This window comes from Callorhinchus milii, unplaced genomic scaffold, assembly GCF_018977255.1.
Source record: "Callorhinchus milii isolate IMCB2004 unplaced genomic scaffold, IMCB_Cmil_1.0 Scaffold12, whole genome shotgun sequence".
Classification (NCBI taxonomy): Eukaryota; Metazoa; Chordata; class Chondrichthyes; order Chimaeriformes; family Callorhinchidae; genus Callorhinchus; species Callorhinchus milii.
Window position 1 is genome coordinate 18,883,162 of NW_024704753.1, and position 24,603 is coordinate 18,907,764.

Consider the following 24,603-nt stretch of genomic DNA (forward strand, 5'->3'; position numbering starts at 1 on the left):
GGTAAGCGGGGTGCGTCCCTCCAGAGAGAGAGAGAGAGAGAGAGAGAGAGCGCATTCCGTTCCGACAATCTATCTCTGGGATTTCCAGGTGTAGGTGGGATGCCTGGAAAGCTTGGCTTGGCTTGGAGACTCGTGAGCAACGGTGATGGGTTTCCGCGTGAAAAAAAAACCATGTGTATTGCCAGGAAAAGTAGCTTCCGTAACCCAAGGTAATTCAATTTCGGAATTGGCAACTCTTTCCTGATAAGTCTCCGCGCTCCGTACTTTCGTTAAACAAAATTATTTTGAGATTATATACACACCCCACACGCACACAGATGCAAATACATGAATACACACAGTATTATTAACACAAAGCCACAGATGTTCAGATATGAGGACAATGAGGAGCAATCCCTCCTGGGGTCCAGGGTTACTCTGTTGGTGTAGGAGCGCCTGGAATTTGGCCAATTGTTGAATTAAGTCTTTGAAGTCGATTTTCTGTATTTTTTTGTGTGTGTGTGTCAGCCTGGAGAGGCGGTAACACTCTCATCTCCGAGTCAGAAGTTTGCGGGTTCAAGCCCCCGTGTCGGGACGTGGAATAACACAGTTATTAACGTAGTTAAGTTGACGCTCCAGTACACGTGCTGGTCGGAGACAAGGTCCTTTGGATGAGACGCAAAACCGAGCTCCCGTCTGCCTGTCCAGGCGGACGCTAAAGATCCCGCGGCGCTATTGGAAAAGAGGAGGGAGTATCTCTCTCTCTCGGTGCCTGGCTGACAATCCCCCAAATAAAATCGGTCGCTCACTCCACGACTGTTTGTGGGACATTGCTGTGTTTCGCCCACAAAATACACTTTATTCCGCCTCGCAGCATGTCCCACGAAGCACTTTGAGACACATCAACAAGGTGGGGACGCCGCTGTGCGCAATTGGCTGCCGCGTTTCGCCCACAAATATACAAGGTCACTCCACTTTACAGCGTACTCCTGCGAAGCGCTTTGAGACGTCTCAGACGCTAGGTCAAATGCAAAGATTACTATTATTATTATTATGTTGGTTCTGATTATTATGGTCACCTTTCTCACCGCTCACAGTAACTGTACATGGACACAATCAGAGAGAGTGTTGTTTGTTGGGGCGGCCTCTAAGGTTAGTCAGTCTTCCCCAAGGCCTCGGGATGCCTCCGGATCCGACTCTTCCTGCCGTCCACGGTGTTTTTCCACTTGAAGTTCCTCGGCTTCTGCCTGCGTTTCTCCCTGTTCCACGATTGCTCACAGTACTCGTCCATGCTGAGCCTGGGGCCGCTGCTCAGGAGCTGGAGGTACTCTTTGTAACGCGATCTCAGCTCTCTGACCGAGGTGCTCTGCTCTCTCACCCGCCCCTCATCCTCGTCAGCCTTGTGCCAAGGCCCCTCCATCTGCTCCTGGTCGATAACCCGCAGCCTGTAGCGGCCCACGGTGTAAGAGAACGAGTGCTCCTGAGCCCGGCAGTAGTAAACGCCAGAGTCCTGTTTGTGAAGGTTGTGGATCAGAAGGCCTTGGTCCACGGTGATGTAATGATCATCCAATTTCAGCTGTGGGGATAGTGAACATAAACACCACTCAACTGGAGCCTTCAGACATCCACAAGGTGATATTCCACAAAGCCACGCACTTGTCATATTTCCCGATTACATTGACTGCTGTTGCACCCACAAAAATATACAGTCACTCCACCATACAGTGGAGTCCGTGAAGCACCTTGAGTCGTCTCGAAGACGCAGATAAGGCTCCACATCAAATGCGAGGATTATTATTATTTTTATAATAGTATTGTTGACAAAGAGAAAGGAAAGAGTGTTAATGAGAGAGGAGAGGATACAGAACAGAGGTGAGTGAAAATACGCCCTTTATATAACATATACATCTCTCTGCCAACAAGCTTTCTCTGGTGTCCTGTCCAGAGTTGCAAGAGACGCATTGGAAGAGCCTCTCTCGATGGTTTTAATACCTTGGGACGTCCTCCCAACGTGAAAGGCGCTATATAAATGTGATTTGTTGATCAGACTGTGTGACTAATCAGTGAGACTTGATGGTGTGCACATTGCCATTTCCCTCAACGTCAACCACCCACCTCTTCTATATGTTCAGTCTTTGTCCACTGCACAAACCATTTGACGGCTGTTTGCAGTGACTTGGGAACACATTCCAGGAGAGTTGAGTTGGTCTCCACACCAAAGAGCAGCTTCTCTTCCGCATCTTCAAACCCTTTATGTAAAACGAGAGGAAAAGGGAATTCAGCCGTGTTTCACCCAGGAATGGAGAGTGCAATACCATCATATGTGCACATGTTATATAGCATGTGAGACCATTTAATACCATGAAAGTCAGAGTTTGTTATTATATACAAGGTTATTATACCCTAGAAATATATGATGTATTGTATAATACACACAAGAAAGAGTGTGACATTTCAGTATTACATTAATAACAATAATACTTACATTTGATACAGCGCCTTATCACGTCTTCTGGATGACTCAAAGCGCTTTGCAGAAATATTACTGTAAAGTGAATTGACTGGATATTTGTGGGCGAAACGCGGCAGCCAATTGCGCACAGCAGCGTCCCCACAAACAGCCGTGGACCGAGTGACCAAATTATTATTGTTTTTTTGAGGGATTATTATCCCTGGAAAAGTGATCCGCCAATCGGCTAACAACCAGGTTCCTATTTATTGCTGGTGAACAGAGGCGTGTGCGTGGAGTAAGGAAACTTGCCTAACATTTCGCTCTGCCCGGGAATCGAACCCGGGTCCTCTCGCTTGCGAGGCGAGTGCTCTAACCACTGAGCTACAGGACTCCACTTAAAGTACCGTATGGCACAGAATCAGAAAGCAACACACACCATCTCGCAGGTCCCAGCACTGGGTCATTGGGTCACCGTGTTTCACATCTTGTCGACGGGCTCGTCTGAACAGAAACAAAGTACAAGGAGTTGGCAGATATATAAGGGCTTATTTATTTAATTCAGACACAGCGCTGTCTTGGGATTCCCCGGCAATATTAATCTTATATTCCTTGCATTTGATATAGCACCTGATCACGTCATTGAGACGTCTCAAAGCGCTTCACAGGACACACCGTACAGTGAATTGACTGGAGATTTTTGGGGCCGAAACACAGCAGCCAATTGCGCACAGTGGCGTCCCCAAACAGTCGTGGGTTGAGCGGCCAATTTTTTTTTGCTTTTGAAATTCCTTTTAGGCAATGCTGTTAAATACCCATCGACACTCAATACAAATTCACTTTACAGTGTATCCTGTGAAGCGCTTTCAGACGTCTCAAAGACGTGATCAGGCGCTGTATCAAATGCCGGGATTTGTTATTTTTATTTATTATTTGGTGGTTAATTTTCACACGCACTGCACCAGCTGCCGACGCTGACCGAAGAAGCCATTCTCCAAATTGCCGGGATCTTACCGTTTACTTGTTGGGAAGTACCGGGAGCAAGCGTAGCCGTCCCAGGCACAGTATGGATCTCTAGCCAGGCAGCACTCAGCGCACACCTTCCCATACAGCTCACATCGGTGCAGCGAGACCTGGACTACACTGTCCACTGTGCCGACATAGAGGTATTGCTAGAAAAACAAAAACACGGTTTATAATAATAATAATAATAATAATAATTAGAAGTGAACACAGCGTAGATCAGAGGGTTTTGCTCGTGGCTTGTCCGAAGAACAAACCTGTCCCCTGTAGATATAAAAAGGAAATACTTAATAATAATCGTTGCATTTGATACAGTGCCTTCTCACGTCTTCGAGATGTCTCAAAGCGCTTCACAGGATACACTGTAAAGTGCAGTGACTGTAGATTTTGTGGGTCAAACTCAAATATGTTTCTGGTCCCCAATGAAGGATTAACTTGCATTTTGCTCCATTAAAGCGTTCCATTCCTTGACCTATTGCCAAACTAGTCCAAATCTTCCTAATATTATTTCTCATGCTTACATCATCCGGTAAATATTGGGCTCATTAGATCATTAAGTAACAAGACATGCTCTACAATTCATAATTGTGTGATGAGCAGACAACCCAAACCAGTCCCTTTCGAAACTCCACTGGTTATTTCCCTAAATTGGGCCTCTGGTTCCTGAACTGTTTTTAATACAACTTTATAATTCACCATTCATTCTCTAAACTATACCTTTTCTTTAAAACAGTCTCATATGCTTCAGCAAATGTATTACATGCACTGGATTGCCTCTGGAACTCTCTCCCTCCCTCCCTCCGCATCGCCCACTTCCGTCCCCATCTGCAGGTCGCAACTGAAGACCTTCCTCTTCGACTGTGTCCACGGTCACCTCCCCCCTCCCCTCGGCTCAGTGTCGTGCTCGGCCACTGTCGAGCGCTCTGGGACGCCGCCCTGCGTGAGGGGGCGCTGTGTAAGTGTAAGTTGCTGTTCTCATTCACTAAATATTTCCTCGAAGATTTCCTTTCACTTTCCTGATGTGCATCAGGTACTCACTAACCAATGTGCTGTTCGGTTGAGCACTGATTGCAATCTGAATGAGACGTACCTGTTTGGAGGAGAGCTCCATACTCAGGATTGGGGATAGTTGCTGCAGAGACAAAAAGAACAATGGTGTAGACACGTCCTAGATTTCCTTTCATTAACATTCAAGAACTACACAATACTGAAGCTTGTATCATCCAGCTGGGGAAAGCGAGGGCTCAGGTTATTGTCAATCCAGAATTTATGGAGCACATGTGCATTGCTTGCGCTCTTCTATTGAACAGAAGAACCGGAGGACACGGGCTGCGATTGAGAGGGGGAAATTCAGAACAGATCTGTGGAGACACTACTTCAGTGAGCGAGGAGTAAACGTACGGACCTGGCTCCCCTCGGGAGACAGACGGTGGAAGCAGAAAATGTTGTTTGCTTCAAGAACAAACAAGATAGATTTCTGCTAGAAAATAATATCCTGGGGATACGGTGTATAGTTTGGGGACACGACCTGTCAAGCGACTGCCAGGATGGTGGAAGGTGAACCAGATGGACCGTGGTCTTATGTTCTATTTTAATGTAGAGTCATTTTTGTATTCATCATGAGGTTTGTCAAAGCATCTGGTGATTTTTTTTACGTCCACACAAGACCACATTGAAGAGCTTTACTCATAACCAATTTAGAGAGAAGTTATCTGCTCTTACCTGGGTGACACTGAGTTCCTCCAGGACAATCTCTTCGGTTTCCCAATTCTCTTTGGGGATTGTAATAACTTTCATTATTTTCCCTTCATCTGTTGAGAAAGCATGAAAAACAAAATTAAAATCACATCTTTTGAACATCTGCATCTTTCTCTGTGGCTGTTTTCGCTGCAATAGGAGATGAGGCGTATCAGGAATCGTTCAACTTTCATAAATGGAGACATAAGGAATTCGTAAAAATATTTACAATAACCAGCAACAGAGAAACATAGCTGAGAGCAGAAGATAATAATAACCCTGGCATTTGATACGGCGCCTTATCGCGTCTTTGAGACGTCTCAAAGTGCTTCACAGGAGACACCGTAAAGTGAACTTGGTCAGGAGATGGGCTAACCCACCCCCAAAAAAAAAATCACAGGGATATAGACCTGAACCTCTATGAATACTTTTAGACTACGATAAGTTGTTTTATACTGAACAGTAGAACCAGAGGACACGACATGTCCTGCGATCAAATGAGCGGTAAATTCAGAACAAATCTGCGGAAACACTATTTCAGTGAGCGAGGAGTAGACGTACGGAAAAGGTCAGGGACTTGGACCTGAGCAGGGGAGTTGGGATCAGGAGGGAGTGGAGGGCAGGGAGTGGGAGGGGTAGGGGGGGGTTGGCTGAAGGCACAGTGGAAGAGGAGGGTCTTGAAGGAGGCCAGGGAGGGGGCGAGGCGGAGGGACCGCGGGATGGAGTTCCAAAGGGTGGGGGCAGACAGAGTGCTGAAGACCCGACCGCTGATGGTGGGGAGGGCCGGTCGGCGGACGTGGGGGTAAGTGTCCCAGAGGCGCTCAATTCTGCCGCTTACCAGTTCCAAGGAAAAGCACATCATACTGGCCGTCCTCAGCAGCCACTCGATCCACCGCTATGTGCTGGATCTTGTATTGCGTGTTGGTTTTAATGAAGATGGGCCTGTGCTTGACAGGCCGGATGGCCTCCCACATCAGCTGGTGGGTTCGTACAAAGCTGATGACATCGTCGGGGTAGTCCTTTGTCGATTTGTACTGAGGGTCGTAGGTTTCGCTCGGACACTGTGAGACAGAGAGAGAGAGAGCAAAACCGATGGTTGTTACTTTAACAAGTGACCACTTCTCTGATGGATTATAATCCTCGCATCTGACACAGCGCCTCATCACGTCTTCGAGACGTCTCAAAGCGCTCGAAAGAATATACTGTAAAGTGACGGGACTGTATGTTTTGTGGGAGAAACACGGCAGCCAATTGCGCGCCGCAGCGTCCCGCAAACGGCCGTGGGTTAAGTGTCAAAAAAATTTCTTTTTTAAAAAAACGGAAGGGATTATTACCCCCGGAAATGTGATCTGCCAATCAACTAACAACCGGGTTACCGCTAGGTAAACAGAGGCGTGTGCGGGCGTGTGGTTTGCCTAAGGTTTCGCCATGCCCGGGAATCGAGCCCCCGGGTCCTCTCACTCGCGAGGCGAGAGCTCTAACCACTGAGCTGCAGGACTCTGTACATGCAGTACTGCGTATTGCAGTGAACGTTGCTGGTAACAAACGTACTGTTCCTGGCCTGGGGTAAGGGATCCGCCCTTTGTATTCTACCCAACGATAGTCCAAACCTTCCTTGTGGGCGAAGGGACCATTGAAGACTGCACGGATCTTGGCCATGGAGTACACACACACGGCCGAGCCCTTGAAGATAGAACTGGTTAAAACCAAGCAGAGGTATTAGCCAAGAATGCAGACAATCTTTGCGTTTGACACAGTGCCTTTCACGTGGGGAAGGACGTCTCATAGAATTTACTGTCAACTGTAGTAACTGGGTATTTAAGCCAATTTTGCACACAGCAATGCCCCAATAGCCATGAAGCAAACCACCAATTTTTTGTATCTGGAGGACGTTTGGACGAAACCGGAGGAGAAGCTCCCTTCGCTTCTCACATTCCTATCCCCTTCAACAGGCAGATGGGCTTTTTACGAACCGTCCACGTACGCACGGCATCACGTAGAGCCCGTGCAGGCTCCATCCAGCCTGGGGCTGTGGCTGAGTGACACTGTTGGGAACCACCAATCAAGCCAAACATTTCACTGACCTGGAAGTAGTGAACACAGCGTAGATCAGAGGGTTTTGCTCATCCCTTGTCTGAAGAACAAACATGTCCTCTGTAGACATCAAGAGGAAATACTTAATAATAATCCTGGCATTTGATACAGCGCCTTATCACGTCGTCGAGACGTCTCAAAGCGCTTCACAGGATACACTGTAAAGCGAATTGACTGTGTATTTTGTGAGTGAAACGCGGCAGCCAATCGCGCACAGCAGCGTCCCCACAAACAGCCGCGACCAAAAGGAAACTTGCCCAATGTTTTACCCTGACCTGCCCGGGAATCAAACCCAGGTCCTCTCGCTTAGGCGAGTACTCTAACCACTGAGCTACAGCACTCCCAGAATAGGTGCACATATATCTCCTGGTTCATAGACTAAAGAACACACAGAGACACCCGCAAGTCAGAGGCCATTCATTCTCTCCGCCTGCACTAGATTTGAACCCCTGCAGAAAGAGAAGCGCCTTCAACCCCTTGTGCCTCCCAATGCTTTGGGCATTGTTCTGTCTGAATGACACTATTTCACTCCGCATCGTGTTCTGCGGCAAATCAACTGCAAGTCTGTATACAACTCCAGCCTAGAGATGCACTGCAAACAGGTGCAGATTTCCTCCTGATTTATGGATGGTAAAAGATGCGATTCATGACGCACTCTAATTGAGCAGCTATCTACGTTTGGGGAATGTAGTGCCTGCAGCCAGGGCTGTTAAGTGATGGGATTATAAACAACTCTTTGGCATGTTTTATGCTGGAATAGGGGCCAGGAAACTCAGATGTAAACTTCGACGTGGTTGGTTGCGTAGGGATCCAGGATCACCCACAGCAAAAATATGTTAACCCTCCTGCCCCCAGTTACGCTACACTCTCCTCTCCATCCACTATTAAATCTATATTATAATATGGTAATAATACTTATATTTGATATAATAATCATAATCTTTGCATTTGACGCAGCGCCTTATCACATCTTCGAGACGTCTCAAAGCGCTTCACCGAATACACTGTAAAGTGAATTGACTGTGTATTTTGTGGGCGAAACGCGGCAGCCAATTGCGCACAGCAGCGTCCCCACAAACCGCCGTGGGTTGATTTGGAGTGAGTGGCCAAATTAGTTTTATCGATTTATTTAGAAGGGATTTTTACCCCCGGAAAAACGATCCACTGATCGACTAGCTACCGGGTTCCTACTGGTAAACAAAGGCTTGTGTGTGGAGTAAGGAAACTTGCCCAATAATTCCGTTATATCTATCACAAGCAGAAGCCTTTATTTACCAGATGGACACAGATATTGAGAGAGGCCGTTGTCTACTTCTGGGAAATTCTGTGCCCCCCTTTCAAAGCAAAACCGCGTTAGGCAATGGAATAAGTTGTCAGCACCTCTCATAACACACGGAGTAAGAAAGTGCCTTTCACTCAAATCAATCCATTTCTGAACTGCTGGGAGACTTATTTTCATGTTGTCAAGAAAACACGTCAAACTAGGTTGTCCGTGGCCTGAGGTTTATAGGGTATTTTATTTCTAGTCCTAGTGATTTGCAATCCTTATTAAAGTCATTATTTGAATCTAGAATTACGCTGTTTCAAAGTCACTGCTGCCTCTATCTACAACATATTATATTATTATGGGGAACCAACTGAGTTCAAAACTGGATTTGAGGCCTCGACATCCAAATTTAAGACTCAAATTCCATCTGCGCAAATTCTTCAGCTTCTCAGAGCTCTGGGCTCAAGCAACTGAACACAGGTCATCCGTATTTTCAAGAAGAAAACCAGAAACAAATGTGCCTAAACTGGAATAAACGCAGGCTCTCTGGCTCTCTGTCCACAACTGGTTTAGGTCCGGTTGCCCAGAATCTAACCTCAAGCACATTCGTATCATCGTATAATAATCATCATAACAATAATAATCCAGGCACTTGATATAGCGCCTTATCACGTCCTCAAGACGTCTCAAAGCGCTTCACAGGATACACTGTAAAGTGAATTGACTGTGTTGTTTGTGGGCGAAATGTGGCAGTCAATTGCACACACAGCAGCGTCCCCACAAACAGCCGTGGATTGAGTGACAAAACTATTATCTTTTTGAAGGGATTATTACCCTCGGAAAAGTGATCCGCCAATCGACCAACAACGGTAAACAGGGGCGTGCGCGTGGAGTAAGGAAACTTGCCTAAGGTTTGGCCCTGAACCGGCCCGGGCGGGAGTCGAACCCGGGTCCTCTCGCTCGCGAGGCGAGTGCTCTAACCGCCGAGCTACAGGACGCCACGATCAGAGCAAAGTCACGATGGGCGACCTACCAAGTTCGTCGAAAAACGTGTCCAGTGTGTCCCCGAGCCCGGGCACAGAACACACCAGCCTCGCTTTCAGAAATGTGGTCCATCGGTTAATGAGGCTGTGTTTGCCGCCTGTGTCATTCTGGAAAAGAACCCAGAACGTTACAGGGTTTGGTTGCACTCCAACCCAATCGGAATGCTTTGTCTGCCACTTAATTAATTAATTTACTTAATTGATTAATTTGAAATGCTGATCGCCACGTGGGACGTCCTCCCGACGTGACGCACCATCGACAAACGTCATGTCTTCTTCTTGTTGTTGGTGGTGTTTGCACTTTCGGAGTTTTCCCGACACCTCCCCACCCGACCCCACCCCCCCCGCCACTTACTTCCTTCAAGGCCCGTCTCAAGACACTCCTCTTCCACTGTGCCTTCGATCATCTTCCCCCCTCCCCCCCCCCAACTCCCCCCTTGACCTGCACCTCTCTTTATTCCGACCTCTTCATGTGTTTTAACATCAAAACACCTTTTCTTAAAAGACTGCGGACTGGTGAGGAGGACAAAGAATGCCAAGGACCAATAACTTCATTATAATAACGTCCACCACACAGTGGGTAGCAATACCTACGAACCAGATTTGTGCGTTAATTGCAAGCATCAGTTTGCAAACATTGGAAGAGGGCTGATCAGCGAGATTTATAAAAATGGTTAGTTGCTAATCCCCCATAATAGTCTGGCTTTAGGATCAGCAAAAGTTAGAAGCTCTTCCATCGTCTCTGCTCACAGACGTTGGAGTGTCTTATAGACCATTTGGAAACCCTGTGGTCACCAGGAAGGTTCCCCCGTAGGATTACTGGTGTCCGATGTTTACCTTACACACACGAGCCACTCTGGAGTAGATGGCTTTATTAGAGTTCCCAGTTTCCATCGCAATCTCCTTCAGGAAGAAGTACACTTTATCATCGTCAGGATTATACGTGTCAGAGATCGTGTAAGCACCAACAAAGTCAGGATCTTTAAAAAAAAACACACACACACACACACAGGAAAGATTGATGAGGAGACTCTGAGATTATTCTGGCAACACAGGTCAGGCAGCATCTATGGAGAGAGGAAAGTGAGTTAACGTCAGAATGAAAGGTCAGTGACCAGAAGCGTTAACTCACTTTCCTCTCTCCGTTGATGCTTCCTGACCTGCTGAGTGTTCCCAGTGATTCAATCCTTTTTTGCCTATTTTTCAGTCTGTTAACTTAACTGTTCACGGGCGGTTTCCAAATATCAACCAGTGATTTACAAATCTGTTTGTTTCTCTGAGTGCCGAAGAACAGGGTTCCCAGGACTCTCTTAGTCTCTTGTTTGCCCAGTTTAGCGATGCCCAGACTTACGGTTTAGCCAGTGCTGCTGATCCTGTTCCGTCTTGAGGTAGCGTTGCTTGGACCTGTGACCCGCGGTCCTAATCACTGCATGGTTCATTCCCATGAAGTCCAATGAGGTACCAGCGTAGAGCTCCCCGTCTGTAGGAAAAAAAACACAGGGTTGGGAGAGGCAAAGCAGGTTCTGTTGCACCATTATAATAACAATAATAATCCTGGCATTTGATACAGCGCCTTATCTCGTCTTCGAGACTATTGTCTCAAAGCGCTTCACAGGATACACTGTAAATTGACTTAACTGGACATTTCGTGGGCGAAACACGGCAGCCGATTGCGCACAGCAGCGTCCCACAAACCTTCATGGATTAAATGACCCAATTATTATCTTTTTGAAGGGATTATTACCCCCGGAAAAGCGATCTTCCAGGCGTCTCAAAGGATTTCCCCAAATGTGAAATCAGCTACAAGACAGCGAACAGCAACCCTCTTGGATGATCAGTTAGGTTGTTTGACGAGGTGTGTGTGTGTGTGTGTGTGTGTGTGCAGGACCTCCGTAGAGCAGGATTTGGGTAATATCTCACCTGTCAGCACAGCTGCAAAGTGTTCGTGTGGGCTGTATGGACATTTCCCCAAACCAGATTCCACCGAATGTGGCTTCAGATGGAAGCGTGGCTCCTGGAAAAGAAACATTTCATACTAACAACAACAACAAGATTACATTTGTATAACGCCTTTCACGTCGGGAGAGCGCCCCAAGGCGCTGAATGTGTGGTTTGAGGTCCATCTGGTTCGACCCAATTCTTACCATTATTATTATTATTATTATTATTATTTTATCAATGGAATTATTACCTCCGGAAAGCGATCCGTCAATTGGCTAAAAAAAAACGCTGCTCGTAAACAGAGGGGTGTGCGTGGAGTAAGGAAGTTTACCCGCGGTTTCGCCCTGCCCGGGAATCGAACCCGGGTCCTCTCGCTTGCGAGGCGAGCGCTCTAACCACTGAGCTACAGGACTCCAATTGTCTTAGAATGGCCTCTTCCCAAAGCAGCTCAGAATCCCTACCTCTGATTCAGTGGCAACTTGAACGTAAGCACAGAGCGGGTGGAAGGCTGCGGTGCCGCAGGCAAAGACGTGGGTCCTGTTGAAAGGTTCCAGGAGGCGGATGAAGTTGGCACACTCTGTCTGGATGAAGGTGCAGGAAGATTAAAGTCACATTTTACTGTGAATGTCAAGTCCAGAAATGAAGTAGCAGAAGCTTAATAATATACTATTGATACCAAGCACTAAATCTTAGTTAACACTTCGGTTACTGATATTCCTTAGAGAGTAGTTTAGCTCATCTCTTCCTTGAACACTCAATGTTCTACATACAGCAGTTTATACAGACGGTAATCTCCCGTTTCCTTACTTCAATCCTCTTCCCTGTTGACACGCAATGTTCCACATGTTCTTTCGGGGCTGGCCAGTGAATCTGAAGAAGGAAGCAAATCGTATTTGTCGTCAGCCGAGAGCTTTTGCGGATTTCGTTTCATTCCATTTTTCCGATCTCTTTCGGTTCCCTGGCGCTCTACACGCCCTCCGTGCAAGTCAAACCCCGGTCGTGGTCAGCAGTCTGGGGGAAGGGGGTGGGGGGAGGGGGGGGGGGGGAGTCGAACTTCTTTTTATGACAGTAATTAAACGGTATTAATTAGCTGTTGAAAATGACAGGATATGAGAAAAGGGATTAGGAGGAGACGTGATCCGAGTCCTGAATAAAATCTAGCCCACAGGGTGCTGACCTGCTGAACTCCCCTCCCCTGTCCCACCAGCTGAAGTGTGGGAATAGTAATGAGCTCAAAGAATTCAGAGCCAGTGGCCTGTCTACCCCAGGAGATAAACTCTAGTTCCACTAATCTCTCAATCCTCCACCTCCCAGACCAGCAGGACCGCGAATCCTGGCTCCAGGCACCCACCCCACCCTCAGCCAATCTACATTTACCAAATCTATGTTTCACCCACAAAATACGCGGTCAATTCACTTTACAGCGTATCCTGTGAAGCGCTTTGAGACGTCTCGAAGACGTGATAAGGCGCTGTATCAAATGTGAGGATTTTTAGTATTATTATTATTTAGTTGTTGCAAAACTGCATCAAAAGGCTCTCAACAAGCTCTTAATGTTAAGAAATATCATGCTCAATATTCACGCGCTCACTGCGTGTTAAATGTAAGGAATTAAATGTTTATAGCTAGGAGGAGCTTGGCCAAATCTAATAATAATAATCCTTGCGTTTGATATAGCGCCTTATCACGTCTTCGAGACGTCTCAAAGTGAATTGACTGAGTGTTTTGTGGGAGAAACGCGGCAGCCAATTGCGCACAGCAGCGTCCCACAAACAGTCGTGGATTGAGTGACCTGATTTATTTTTTTTTTAAGGGATTATTACCCCCGGAAAAACGACCCACTAATCGACTAACAACCAGGCTAAGACTAGGTGGAGTTTTGGGGTCCTCAGATTAGCACTGGTACAACTAGTGACTGGTAGAACGAACCTGCTGAGGGCTTTGGCCTGTGTGGTCCAGAGGCAGGAAGAAGATGTGATCCCTGGCACCAACGAGAAGCCTTCCTCGATCTTCGTCCAACAAGAAGACCTGGTACTGGAGCTGTTTGCAGCTGGTAGCAGGAGCACTGAGCTGTTGGATCTCAGCAGATCTGAAAGTACGGGAAGCAGGGAGGGGAAAAGTGTGTGGACTCGGAAGACAATCCATACAATTTGTGTGAAGATCGGCTATCTCCAGCCACTGCCAAACATACACAGGGAATTACAGGCAAGGATTATTGTTAGTAGTAGCACCTTTCCAATAATCCTTAATCATAATAATAAAAATAATAATAACAATCCTCCATGGGAGACAGCGCCTGATCACGTCTTCGAGACGTCTCAAAGCGCTTCACAGGATACACTGTAAACTGAATTGACTGTATATTTTGTGGGCGAAACACTGCAGCCAATTGCGCACAGCAGTGTCCCCACAAACAGTTGTGGGTTGAGTGACCAAATTATTATTATTATTCCCCCCGGAAAAGCGATCCGCCAATCGACTAACAACCGGGTTCCTACTCACTGCTGGTAAACAGAGGCGTGTGTGTGTGCGGAGTGAGGAAACTCGCCTAAGGTTTCTCCCTGACCTGTCCAGGAATCGGACCCGGGTCCTCTCGCTTGCGAGGGGAGCGCTCTAACCACTGAGCTACAAGACTCCAAATATTGTCACGTTGTCAACATGAGCGATTTAGGAAGAACCCGTCATCAAACACCATCTGGGCCACCGGTAGCTAAAGCTCTCCTTGAGGCACTCCCTTAAAGTCAATTATAGGTCTTAATCCTTGAAAAAAAATCGTTGTAAGAATTGTGCCATTGTCCCTACTTGGCACAATGGACTGACCAGCCCCAGGACCTTGACTTGCTGGAGCTGGTTTTTAAAGCATTAAAGACTAATTACTTGTTGACAGGTTGAAAAGGCCAAGTCACCCCATGTATTGACTTGTGGAGGTTGATGGCATTCCTCTGTACTCCACTCCCCTCGGGCAGATCACTTGAACAAGAGAGAGAGAGAGAGAGAAAGAGAGAGAAAGAAAGAGTTCCAGAAAATCATTTACAATTGCAGCAGTTATTCCCTGTGGTGCTGCCCAGGTGACCAATGGAAAATGACCTTTCTCTCTTCCTGTTGGTGTTTTGGCGGAGTTTGCTTGTACTGCATAATAATAATAATAATAATAATAATAATAATAATCCTTGTATTTGATACAGCGCCTTATCACGTCACCGAGACGTCTCAAAGCGCTTTACAGAATAGGCTGCAAAGTGAATCGACCGTATATTTTGTGGGTGAAACACAACAATGATATAATGTGGTGGGAGTCAGGAGTGTGATATTGGTGATGGAATGAAGAAATCGTTGCTGGAAATCCATGTGGATTTGGCTTGCACTGTTCACAGAAGCCAGATTTCTATTTATTGGGACCGGGCACTGGTTAGGATCATATATTCCAATCTTGTGCTGGTGACGATGCTTGAGGACAGTTTAATAAGCCTCCAAAAGCAATAACCGCTTGTTTCTACTGTGACAAATTATTCTGATGGATTTGGGATGCCCGACACCATTCGAAGTTTCCTTTCCTTGCTGTGATTACGTAATTGAGAGATAACAAAAGGCCGTCTGTGTGTCTGCTTTCAGCTGAATGGAATGTATTCACCGAACTCAAACCGCAGCCACAGAACGGAAGGATTACAGGTTTGATGGACTTGCAGACTGGCCTTTGCTCTCAGAGAGGGCTTGAGGTCTTCAAGCACTCCGAGAGCTCCAGCGTGTAGAGCGCTCTATAAATGCAAGTTGTTGTTGTTGAAATCCCAAACAGATTTTGCTTTTCGCCACCCAGACCTTTGCTCACGGTTGCACCGCACGGACATTTATTAATAATAGTAACAATAATTATAATCATCCTTGCACTTGATATAGAACCTTATCATGTCTTTGAAACGTCTCAGAGCGCTTCACAGGCCATAAAGCGAATTGACTGTATGTTTCGTGGGACAAACGAGGCAGCTAATTGAGCACAGCGGCGCGTCCCACAAACAGTCGAGACTTCTTGGTTGCATTTTCCTCTACTCGGTCGAGCATACACGTCGAGACATCCTCCCAGCGTGAAAGGCGCCGTACAAAAGCCATTTTGTTGCAGTATTTGGAGCTAGTTTCCTCTCTCCTCATCGCTGCACTCAAAGTTACTATTGAGATGCAAGGTTTGAGCTCATGGGATATGATCCAGATATTGTAATTAGAGAGTTGCTGAGCAACTAGAGTTTATTATACCCAAGAGATTGGCATTAGATCTATTACTGTCCTACTTTCGATAAATACCTTGGCTATGAAGTGATCCCATGGGTTGGTGCATAAATAATCTCCTCCCCACTCTACGCTAGGTTCCAAACCTCAGGTATGTCATTTGGACGACTTCACTAGGGATGGAGGAGGTGTGGGGCAGAGTTTAGCCACACAGATGGAAGGATAAATACAATCATTCCCAAGCTGTTCTGTTGAATGTTCCTTCAGAGGCTTGAGAGCAACATGTCAGAAGGACCATCCCTTAGGCCATGTTTTGACACAAGGTCTGAGGAGGAAAAATAGAGGAAAATTGTGTGTTTGCCTTACGGTGGCAGTCCATGTCGTATTGTTTTTGGGAGGTAGAGCTTCCCGGAAAACCTCTGCAACAGAGAACACAAGCCCTTTAATTCCTTTCCAAAACATACAACTGTATAGTTTGGGTAACAATTAGAATAGAATAGATGGTTGGAGCTTTACTCTGTGTATGTGCAGCCTGCCCTGAGCCTGCTGATCCAGGCACCGTAGTATTATACCAAATTAAAGTTTGAGTGTGCACTAATTATTGATTATCACATATAATCTGACATAAAAGAGTCACCCTATCATTAAGGTTATAAAAGCAGTGTATTCTGGTTCGGTTAATGTGCTAACTCTTGGTTTAATTTTTACTCACGGCTCGTAAGTTTAGAAAGAAATATTAAATATAAAACACCCAGGGCGTTCTCTATAGTTATTGATTTTGATCAGCTGATTTGACAGATTCATCTACAACATACAATCACTAACTACACTTTACAGTAAATCCTGTGAAGCGCTTTGAGTCGTCTTCCCAACATGAAGGGGATTATTCCCTGTAATAATCCTTGCAAAATCAAATGCAAGGATTATTGTTGTTACTTAATAAAAAAAATTATATAATGTGGTCACTCGCTCCACGACTGTTTGTGGGGACGCTGCTGTGCGCAATTGGCTGCCGAGTTTCGCCCACAAAATATACAGTCAATTCACTTTATAGTATATGCTGTGAAGCATTTTGAGACGTCTATAAGATGTGAGAAGGCGCTGTATCAAATGCAAGTTTTATTGTCATGATTATTAATTAAATTAATTAAATAATAAGAATAGTTTAAACTGTAAGTGAATGTGAGCAGTAAAACAGAGTGTGATTTGCAATTTGGGCTGAGGTAGACTCACTGAACAAGAATTTACAGCTGAAACTATTTAGTGAATAAGGGAGTGACGCTTTGAGTAGATAACGGCATTTGGTGAAAAGGTTAATTTGCTGTTCATCAGCCAAAAGATATTTACTTCACTCCCAGCGATCTGTTCCCTGAAAGGTCTGTAGGTTTACGGCCTTTATCTACTCTTCAGTTTGCAGACAATATTGGGGAGTCTTGAGGGAACAGGAGACTGATATCAAACTGGCCTGTTCTCAGGGTGGTAATGGGGTGATTTCACATTGCAGGGAATCTGGGATAGCCTGACCCTGAGTACAATTTCTACACTCACTGTTAGCTCAGGGAATGCAGTTTGTGCGTCTTGTTAAAATTCCTGAATCTCTTAGCCATTTAAAGACCGTGTAAAACGATGAGCGACCAGAGGTGTGCAACATGGAAACATAGTCAAAAACCCGGACTAGTTACGAGACGGCCAGGGTGACTAGTTATCAGAGGATCGTGAATAAATTTCTTATGGGAGAAATAGCCGGGATATCGAGTAAGCGACCAGCTGTGTGGGGTCGACTACTTATCCCAGGGGCGAGTTATGAAAGTTTCACTATAATGGGCCAGAAACTCAACCCCTTGGATTAGATGGTGGCATCGTTCCCTAACCCGAGTAACCCCCACTTGCTTTGCAATCACTTTCTCTCGCTCATTGACCGAGGCCACAGAGTGTATGGTACGAGCCACACAGAAACAGGGCCACTGGTGTCAAATACCTTTCTGAAGCTATCGTGCTCGCCTTTAGCTTTGAGGTCATTGTGTGCATTAGTAAAGATAAAAGTTTGGGCACTTCACAGGGTTCATAGATCAATAGTCTCCAAATGGACTAGGAGGGGGCGAAGGGGTGGGGGAGTGAGGGGTGTGGGGGGGGTGAGAGGAAGAGAATCTGTTTACACAGACTGTGATCTGGTACTTAGAAAGGTCATGTTCTCAGATAGATGTGTACATACTTAATATAGCTAGAATTTGGGTTAAGCAATTTTATTTTAAGAAAAAGTGTGATTAAGCCAGATATAAATGGTGTAATGGCCGATGTTTAACAATGTACAGCCTTGTCAAAGGGCCAGCGTTAGAGTTGGGTATGTTACGTACCTGGACTTTACCAAATAAATCAGCTACTGTCAGACACCGGCACTTAAAGCCTCGCAGTAACAAGATACAGCCTGTGCTTTTCCTCTTCAGCCTCAAGTACCCCACGAATAGCTGTCGAGAATATTTGGCGGTAGATTTTTCACCCCCCACCCCATCCCCACTTGCAAACATACACACAACACACATACACGCACACACACAACACACATACATGCACACACACACACAACACACGTCCCCTTTACAAATTAAATGTATTAAATTTACTGTAGACCCAGTAAATAATAAATGGTTTTGGCGTTGTATATATTATATAGGGCTTGACAGTGACGGAGCACAACGCCGAGCCGGGGGAGGGGGGGAGGTGACCGTAGGAAAGTCTTCGCATGACCTGAAGATGGGGAAGGAAGGGGTGAGGTGGAGGATGTCACGTAAGTCTCTAATAAACACCATCAAACTTACACCCGAACACTATTACTGTACAGGCTCTTTGCTTGGATTCCAATGGCTTCCCAGACCTTTGAATATTGTAGATGGGAGTCACAGACACCTGCTATCAACACTGGGTTGTTTCAGGAAATGGGTCTATCTACATTGTCCTCCTCTCCCACCCCCCAAATCTGCCAACAAATACCTTTCAAAGGGCCTGTCCTACTCAAACGGTTGATGAGACTCATTCAGAGTAAAGTGTTAGCGATCTTGCAAAGTCAACTTGTGCTCGCTTGGCTTCCTCTGTGTCTGGCTTCCTATCTTCGCCTCATTATTGAGTCACTGACAGATGGGACAGTGCAGAGCCTCAGATAGATCTCTCCGGTTGCTTGGATTGTCTGGGTGTCGGTCAGCAAAGCCAGGATCCAAAGCAAAAAAACTCACCTACTTGACCCTGGGTGTCGCTCAGCCACTCCAGGTGAGATGACATGTCAAGGCTCATTTCCCTAAGCATCACATTCTGATCTCAGTCAAGCATGTTCACTGACAAGCTTTTACGTCTGACGGGTGTGAAATTCAGACTAACCGTCACCCGTTTGTTGTGGCTAAACTCGTAAAGAAGTGAACTTGATTTTACCGTGAGCCGCCTGGGCATTAAAGCTTTGTTGCAATAATGATACTTGCATTTGACGCAGCACCTTATCACGTCTTCGAGAATTTGAGCGCGAAGTGAAGTGGATCTACACGTTCTGTGGGCGAAACGCGGCAGTGAATTGCGCACAGCAGCGTCCCCGCAAACAGCCGTGGATCGAGTGACGAAAATATTATTTTTTTAAAATTTATTTTTGAAGGGATTATTGCCCCCAAGAACAGAGATCCGCCAATCGACTAACAACCGGGTTCCTACTCTCTGCTGGTAAACCGAGGCGTGTGCGTGCGCGTGTGTGTGTGGAGTAAGGAAACTTGCCCAACGTTTCACCCTGTTCTGCCCGGGAATCAAACCCAGCAACCTACGTCCACTGCTCTTACTGTCTTACTGTCTTGATACGTTCCTAAAGTATTGATCAGAGTTGACTCTTGCAATCCGACTTAAAATCTTGTACTCAAAGAGATCACCTTTACGTGGGTCTGGCAGCTTCCCTGTAAACTGGCCGGGACGACGACTTTGTGGAGAGGAAATGAGTGAGGGAGAAGTGGGGGAAGGGGGAACGTAGAAGGACAATGGCAAAGCTGCGGGAGTCGTGAAGCTTTGAACACAGAAACCCCCACCCAACCACTGCCCCCCCCCCCCCCCCCCTTCTGTGTTGTGTGCTCTTAGATCCCTTTCCTGGAAATAAACAAAAAAAAGAAGAACTTGGAGGTTTGAAAGCAAGCCAGAAGCAGCTGGTGAGAAAACAGACCGACTCGGAGGAAGTTAAACTCCAAACAACTGTTAACAATAAGAGGCTTCCTGTTCTAGAAGCGCTCGCTGGCTCTGCCACTCCGCCTGTCAGCCACGTTCTGGCCCAAACCAAAGCCTAGCAAAGCAACAACAACTTGCATTTACACAGTGCCCCTCACATAGGGTAGCGTCCCAGAGAGTTTGCCAGTGGCGGAGCACGAGGCTGAGCCAAAGGGAGGTGGCAGGGGGCTGGGGCGGGGTGGGGGGGGGAAAGGTGACCGTAGGCACGGTCAAGAGGATGGTCTTCAGGCGGGACCTGAAGATGGGGGAAGGAAGGGGGTGAGGCGGAGGGATTGAGGAAGAGCGTTCCAGGATTTCGGGGCGCAGTGGCTCGTATTAATTTTTATAAAGTAGTGGATTGTGTTTCCTCTGCATTTTCTGCTCTCAATTCCCATGAACTGCACGTGATTATGTCAGAAGAAGATTATTTTCCTGTAATTTGGCTCCCTGGCTGGCAGTCAGCCAGTGCTGCTGTCCCACAGCATATACCAACGGAGTCACTTGCACAGCCACATTGTCCTGACATGAATCTTTCCATTTCAATCAAAGGAAACAGATAAGGAAGGACTCCATGGATGTTAGACAGTGACAGATGCCAGTGGAGTGGATTACAGACCTATGTGGGTGGGTTTGCGGGTAGGGTGGGGAGGAGTGGTGGGTGGGGAGGAGTGGTGGGGGGGGTGGGGTGGGAGTGTCCTGGATTGTGTTGTGTTTATCCCAAACCATCTTAGAAGCAGAAGCCAGTCCCAGGTAACTTGATAATCTACACACAGGAAAATCAACTTGCCAGATGTTACTTAGACATCTTTTGAGATGATAATTGCCCTTTGCGATGTTGCATTCTCAAAAGCCACAGGTCCACTTATTCTCTTAAAATGGACTGACAAATCCTTGTATTTGATATAGCGCCTTATCAGGCAGCATCTATGGAGAGAGGGAAATGAGTTAACGTTAACGTTACATCACTTTCCTTCTCTCCATAGATGCTGCCTGACCTGCTGCGGGTTCCCAGCCACTTCTGGTTTTATGTCAGACTTCCAGTATCTGCAGCATTTTGCCTATTGTTAAGCGCCCCATGACGTCTTCGAGACGTCTCAAAGCGCTTCACAGAGTGTAAAGTGTAGTGACTGTGTATTTTGTGCAAATGCCCACAGCAACCCATTTTGATATTAACCCATCTTCCTTCGGTTCCCAAAGGGTTACTAAGATTTCTGGGCCAGTTCAGAAAGGAGCACTGAAGTAAACCCGACTTTACAGAGAGCTGAAATCTTTCCAGTAGGTCGTTATCAGAGAGTAACAGAGTCAAATGAGCTGGAAAAGCTCTTAACTGCACATGTAGGAGCCAGAAGAAAGGGACCTGTTCAGTTCAGGTCACTCAGAATAGAGAGTGTCTATTATCTAATGGCACAGGCTTCCGATGACCCGAGTCCCATTTCAAACCCTTCTTTGCACTTCTAGGCCTGTGGCTCAGGGGTTAGAGCCCTCGCCTCGCAAGCAAGAGGACCTGGGTTTGATTCCCGCTCAGGACGAAACATTGGGCAAGTTTCCTTACTCCACACACACGCTTCCGTTTACTGAGCAGTAAGTAGGAACCTGGTTGTTAGACATTTGCCAGATTGCTTTTCCGGGGGGGGGGGGAAAATCCCTTCAATTTGCGGGACGCTGCTGTGCGCAATCGGCTGCCGCGTTTCGCCCACAAAATGTACAGTCAATTCACTTTACAGCGTATCCCGTGAAGCGCTTTGAGACGTCTCGAAGACGTGATGAGGCGCCGTATCAAACGCCAGGATTATTATTATTATTATTATTATATGTTTTTTGTTGATCTGATGCGGAACCCATTCCAGCAATGTCTCTCCAATTTGTATGGCTTTTTTTAATCCTAAAGAAAAATACATAAATAATGAAAAACAGCTTCAGTCAGTCACACTATTAGCTTGTGAGGAATGTTGGCTAAGGCAAGTAACTCATCAGTTAGACATGCAGTGAGTTTAGCTGTCTTGGTACTGTGTATGGTTTAACCCTCTATTAGGTGGCATGGATTTTTCTAGCCATGGGTGATTGAAAGGGATTTGTGCAGCGCCGTTCATGTCGGGAGGACATCCCAAGGCGCTGGACAGTCAGGGATTTTGCCCCCGAGCAGGTGGTTGGGATCAGGAAGGGAGGAGGGCAGGGAGGATGGGGGGGTGGGAGGGTGGCTGAAGGCACGGTCGAAGAGGAGGGTCTTGAGACGGGCCTTGAAGGAGGCGAGGGAGTGAGGTGAAGGGACTGGAGGATGGAGTTCCAAATGGTGGGGGCAGAGAGGCTGAAGGCAATTTATGTTTATATAACAACTTTTCAAATGCAGCGATTATTATCCTCAATATTAGACAAGTGCCCAAGATTATTATATCAACTCAAGTTCCTCTAAACACCAGTGATATAATCCTCTTCACACACGTGTATAACCTCGTTAAGTTAGGAACGTAAAATTAACCAGAGTTTAAAGAGTGCGTTAGTCCCACAGACACGGGCAGATAGAGGATGAGACTCATTTGGAAGCAACATCCGATTTAGTTAAGAATTTTAATTGTACTCTGGAAACAGCACCGAGCCTATAATCAGAGGAACAACATAACTGGACTGGACAGAAAGTTTCCCTTTGATCTTCAGCATTACGCAGACTATTTTTGTTCGTTACAACAGCCTCCCTCACAAGTCACTCAATGTCTGGCCCTGTGTTTACAGAATTAAGTAATTCAGACAAACTGTACTATTCGGCAGCTTAAAAATAGAGAGATTACGTGTAGTCTGACTAAATTTAGTGGTTGCCAAAATAAAATCAATCAGAATGTGCACTGAACACACATGGGCATTCAGCAGTGGCTAAGTGACGTTTCGCCCACAAAATACACAGTCGATTTACTTTACAGTGTAACCTGTGAAGCGCTTCGAGACGTCGCGAAGACGTGTATCAAATGCAAGGATTATTACAACGACACCTTGCATTTATATAGCGCCCGAGGGAGGTGGGAGGGGAGGTGAAAAAAATCAACCGATCAAAAAGGAAGGTGGGATTTGAAAGTGGTGAGGGAGGAGGCGAGGCGGAGAGATTGAGAGAGAGAGAGAGAGAGAGAGAGAGTTCCAGAGTTATTAATTATTACTATTATTATAAACTCAGAGACTTGAATTCAGATATCGGTCTGATTCGTAACAGAAAAAAAAAATCTAACGTATCTGACTCCCCGCAGACAAGAGAAGTGAACGCTTTCACCCAAACGTCAAAACTGTTTTGCACAATCCTTCGCACCAGCACAGCTTTCTCCAGACAGATCGCTAACACTCGAGAGGGGGAGAGGGGGGCGAGAGAGGAAGAGAGACAGAGGGAATGTGTGGGGGAACAGCGAGCATCAGTTTCAGTGCATCGAGTGCTGCCAACATACTTCTGGGGTTTTATGTGAAGAGGGAGTTTGATCGATTGCGATGTGAAATTAGCAGGGTATGTGCTGAGACCTGGAGTAGGCATCAGACACACACGTACAACCGTTAGGTGTATCGTCTATCACCCTGAAGGGTGCGGGCTTTAATGACTTATACAGCAACAAGGCTTAAATTCATCTCCCCTTTCATAACTGGTCAATTCCCCCTAGAAATATTTTGACAGAATAATCTGCCAGGACTATTCAGTTACATTCGCTAAAGGAGAAAGGCACTAGCCCTCTCTCTAGACGGCTCATGTCATTTGCCGTTTGAATACACATTGTGAAGAGGTACATAGATATAGATTAATAATAATAATAATATTTAATATTAGATATAGATTAAAAAGTCATAATATTGATAATTTGGTTACTCAACCCACGGCGGTTTGTGGGGACGCTGCTGTGCGCAATTGGCTGCCCTCGTCCGCCCACAAAACATACAGTCAATTCACTTTATGGTAAGTTCCGTGAAGCGCTTTGAGATGTCTCGAAGACGTGATAAGGCGCTGTATCAAATGCAAGGATTATTATTATCATTATTATTGTTATTATAGACTGGTTAAAATCAAATCGGGTGACGCTACCATGATATAATGCCATTATTAGGCTAGGTGGCTGAGGTTATTATTACCAACAACGACGACGACAACTTGCATTTATATAGCGGCCTTCACTCGGCGTAGGGTCCTGGAGCACTTGATCAAAGCAACAAAATCCTACCTTTATTAGTGAGGCGAAGGCGGGCAATACTGTGTCTCCGTGAGGCACTCCCAACTGCAACTTGGATGCACTGAATGATCAGGACGAGGTGAACGGGATTGAGGAGTTCTGTAAACATGCTGCGAAATGTTACCAACGCAACTCGATCACCAGTAAGATCCATGGGGAGATGCCAATGAAGCTCTTCAGGGATGCATTGTCCCTCAGTGCTGATCAGGCTTCAGGCACAGCTGTTAAATAAAACAGAAGAAAGAATGAAGCATCGTAGAATTGTAAAGAAATAATAATAATAATAACAATCCTGGCATTTGATACAGCACCTTATCACGAGTCCGAGACGTCTCAAAGCGCTTCACAGGATACACTGTAAAGTGAATTGACTGTATTTTGTGGGCGAAACGCGGCAGCCGATTGCGCACGGCAGCGTTCCCACAAACAGCCGTGGGT

At 46.2% G+C, this 24,603-nt stretch overlaps 1 protein-coding gene and 1 non-coding gene across 2 annotated transcripts; both read right to left on the reverse strand.

Moving 5' to 3' along the window:
- Window positions 1–998: 998 nt before the first annotated feature.
- si:dkey-49n23.1 (semaphorin-3D) lies at window positions 999–19,036 on the reverse strand. The gene is made up of 18 exons (XM_042339716.1): window positions 18,979–19,036; window positions 16,118–16,170; window positions 13,463–13,711; window positions 12,341–12,403; window positions 11,995–12,114; window positions 11,513–11,606; window positions 10,944–11,072; window positions 10,430–10,572; window positions 9,583–9,700; window positions 7,273–7,342; window positions 6,740–6,884; window positions 6,027–6,249; window positions 5,174–5,262; window positions 4,542–4,583; window positions 3,443–3,600; window positions 2,868–2,932; window positions 2,095–2,228; window positions 999–1,555 (listed from the first exon to the last, which is right to left on the reverse strand). Exons 1-18 carry the CDS (start codon window positions 19,034–19,036, stop codon window positions 1,133–1,135), a joined length of 2,376 nt encoding a protein of 791 aa, XP_042195650.1. The 3' UTR covers window positions 999–1,132.
- trnaa-cgc lies at window positions 11,873–11,946 on the reverse strand. Its single transcript has one exon. It is a non-coding gene; the product is annotated as a tRNA-Ala (tRNA).
- Window positions 19,037–24,603: the final 5,567 nt, after the last annotated feature.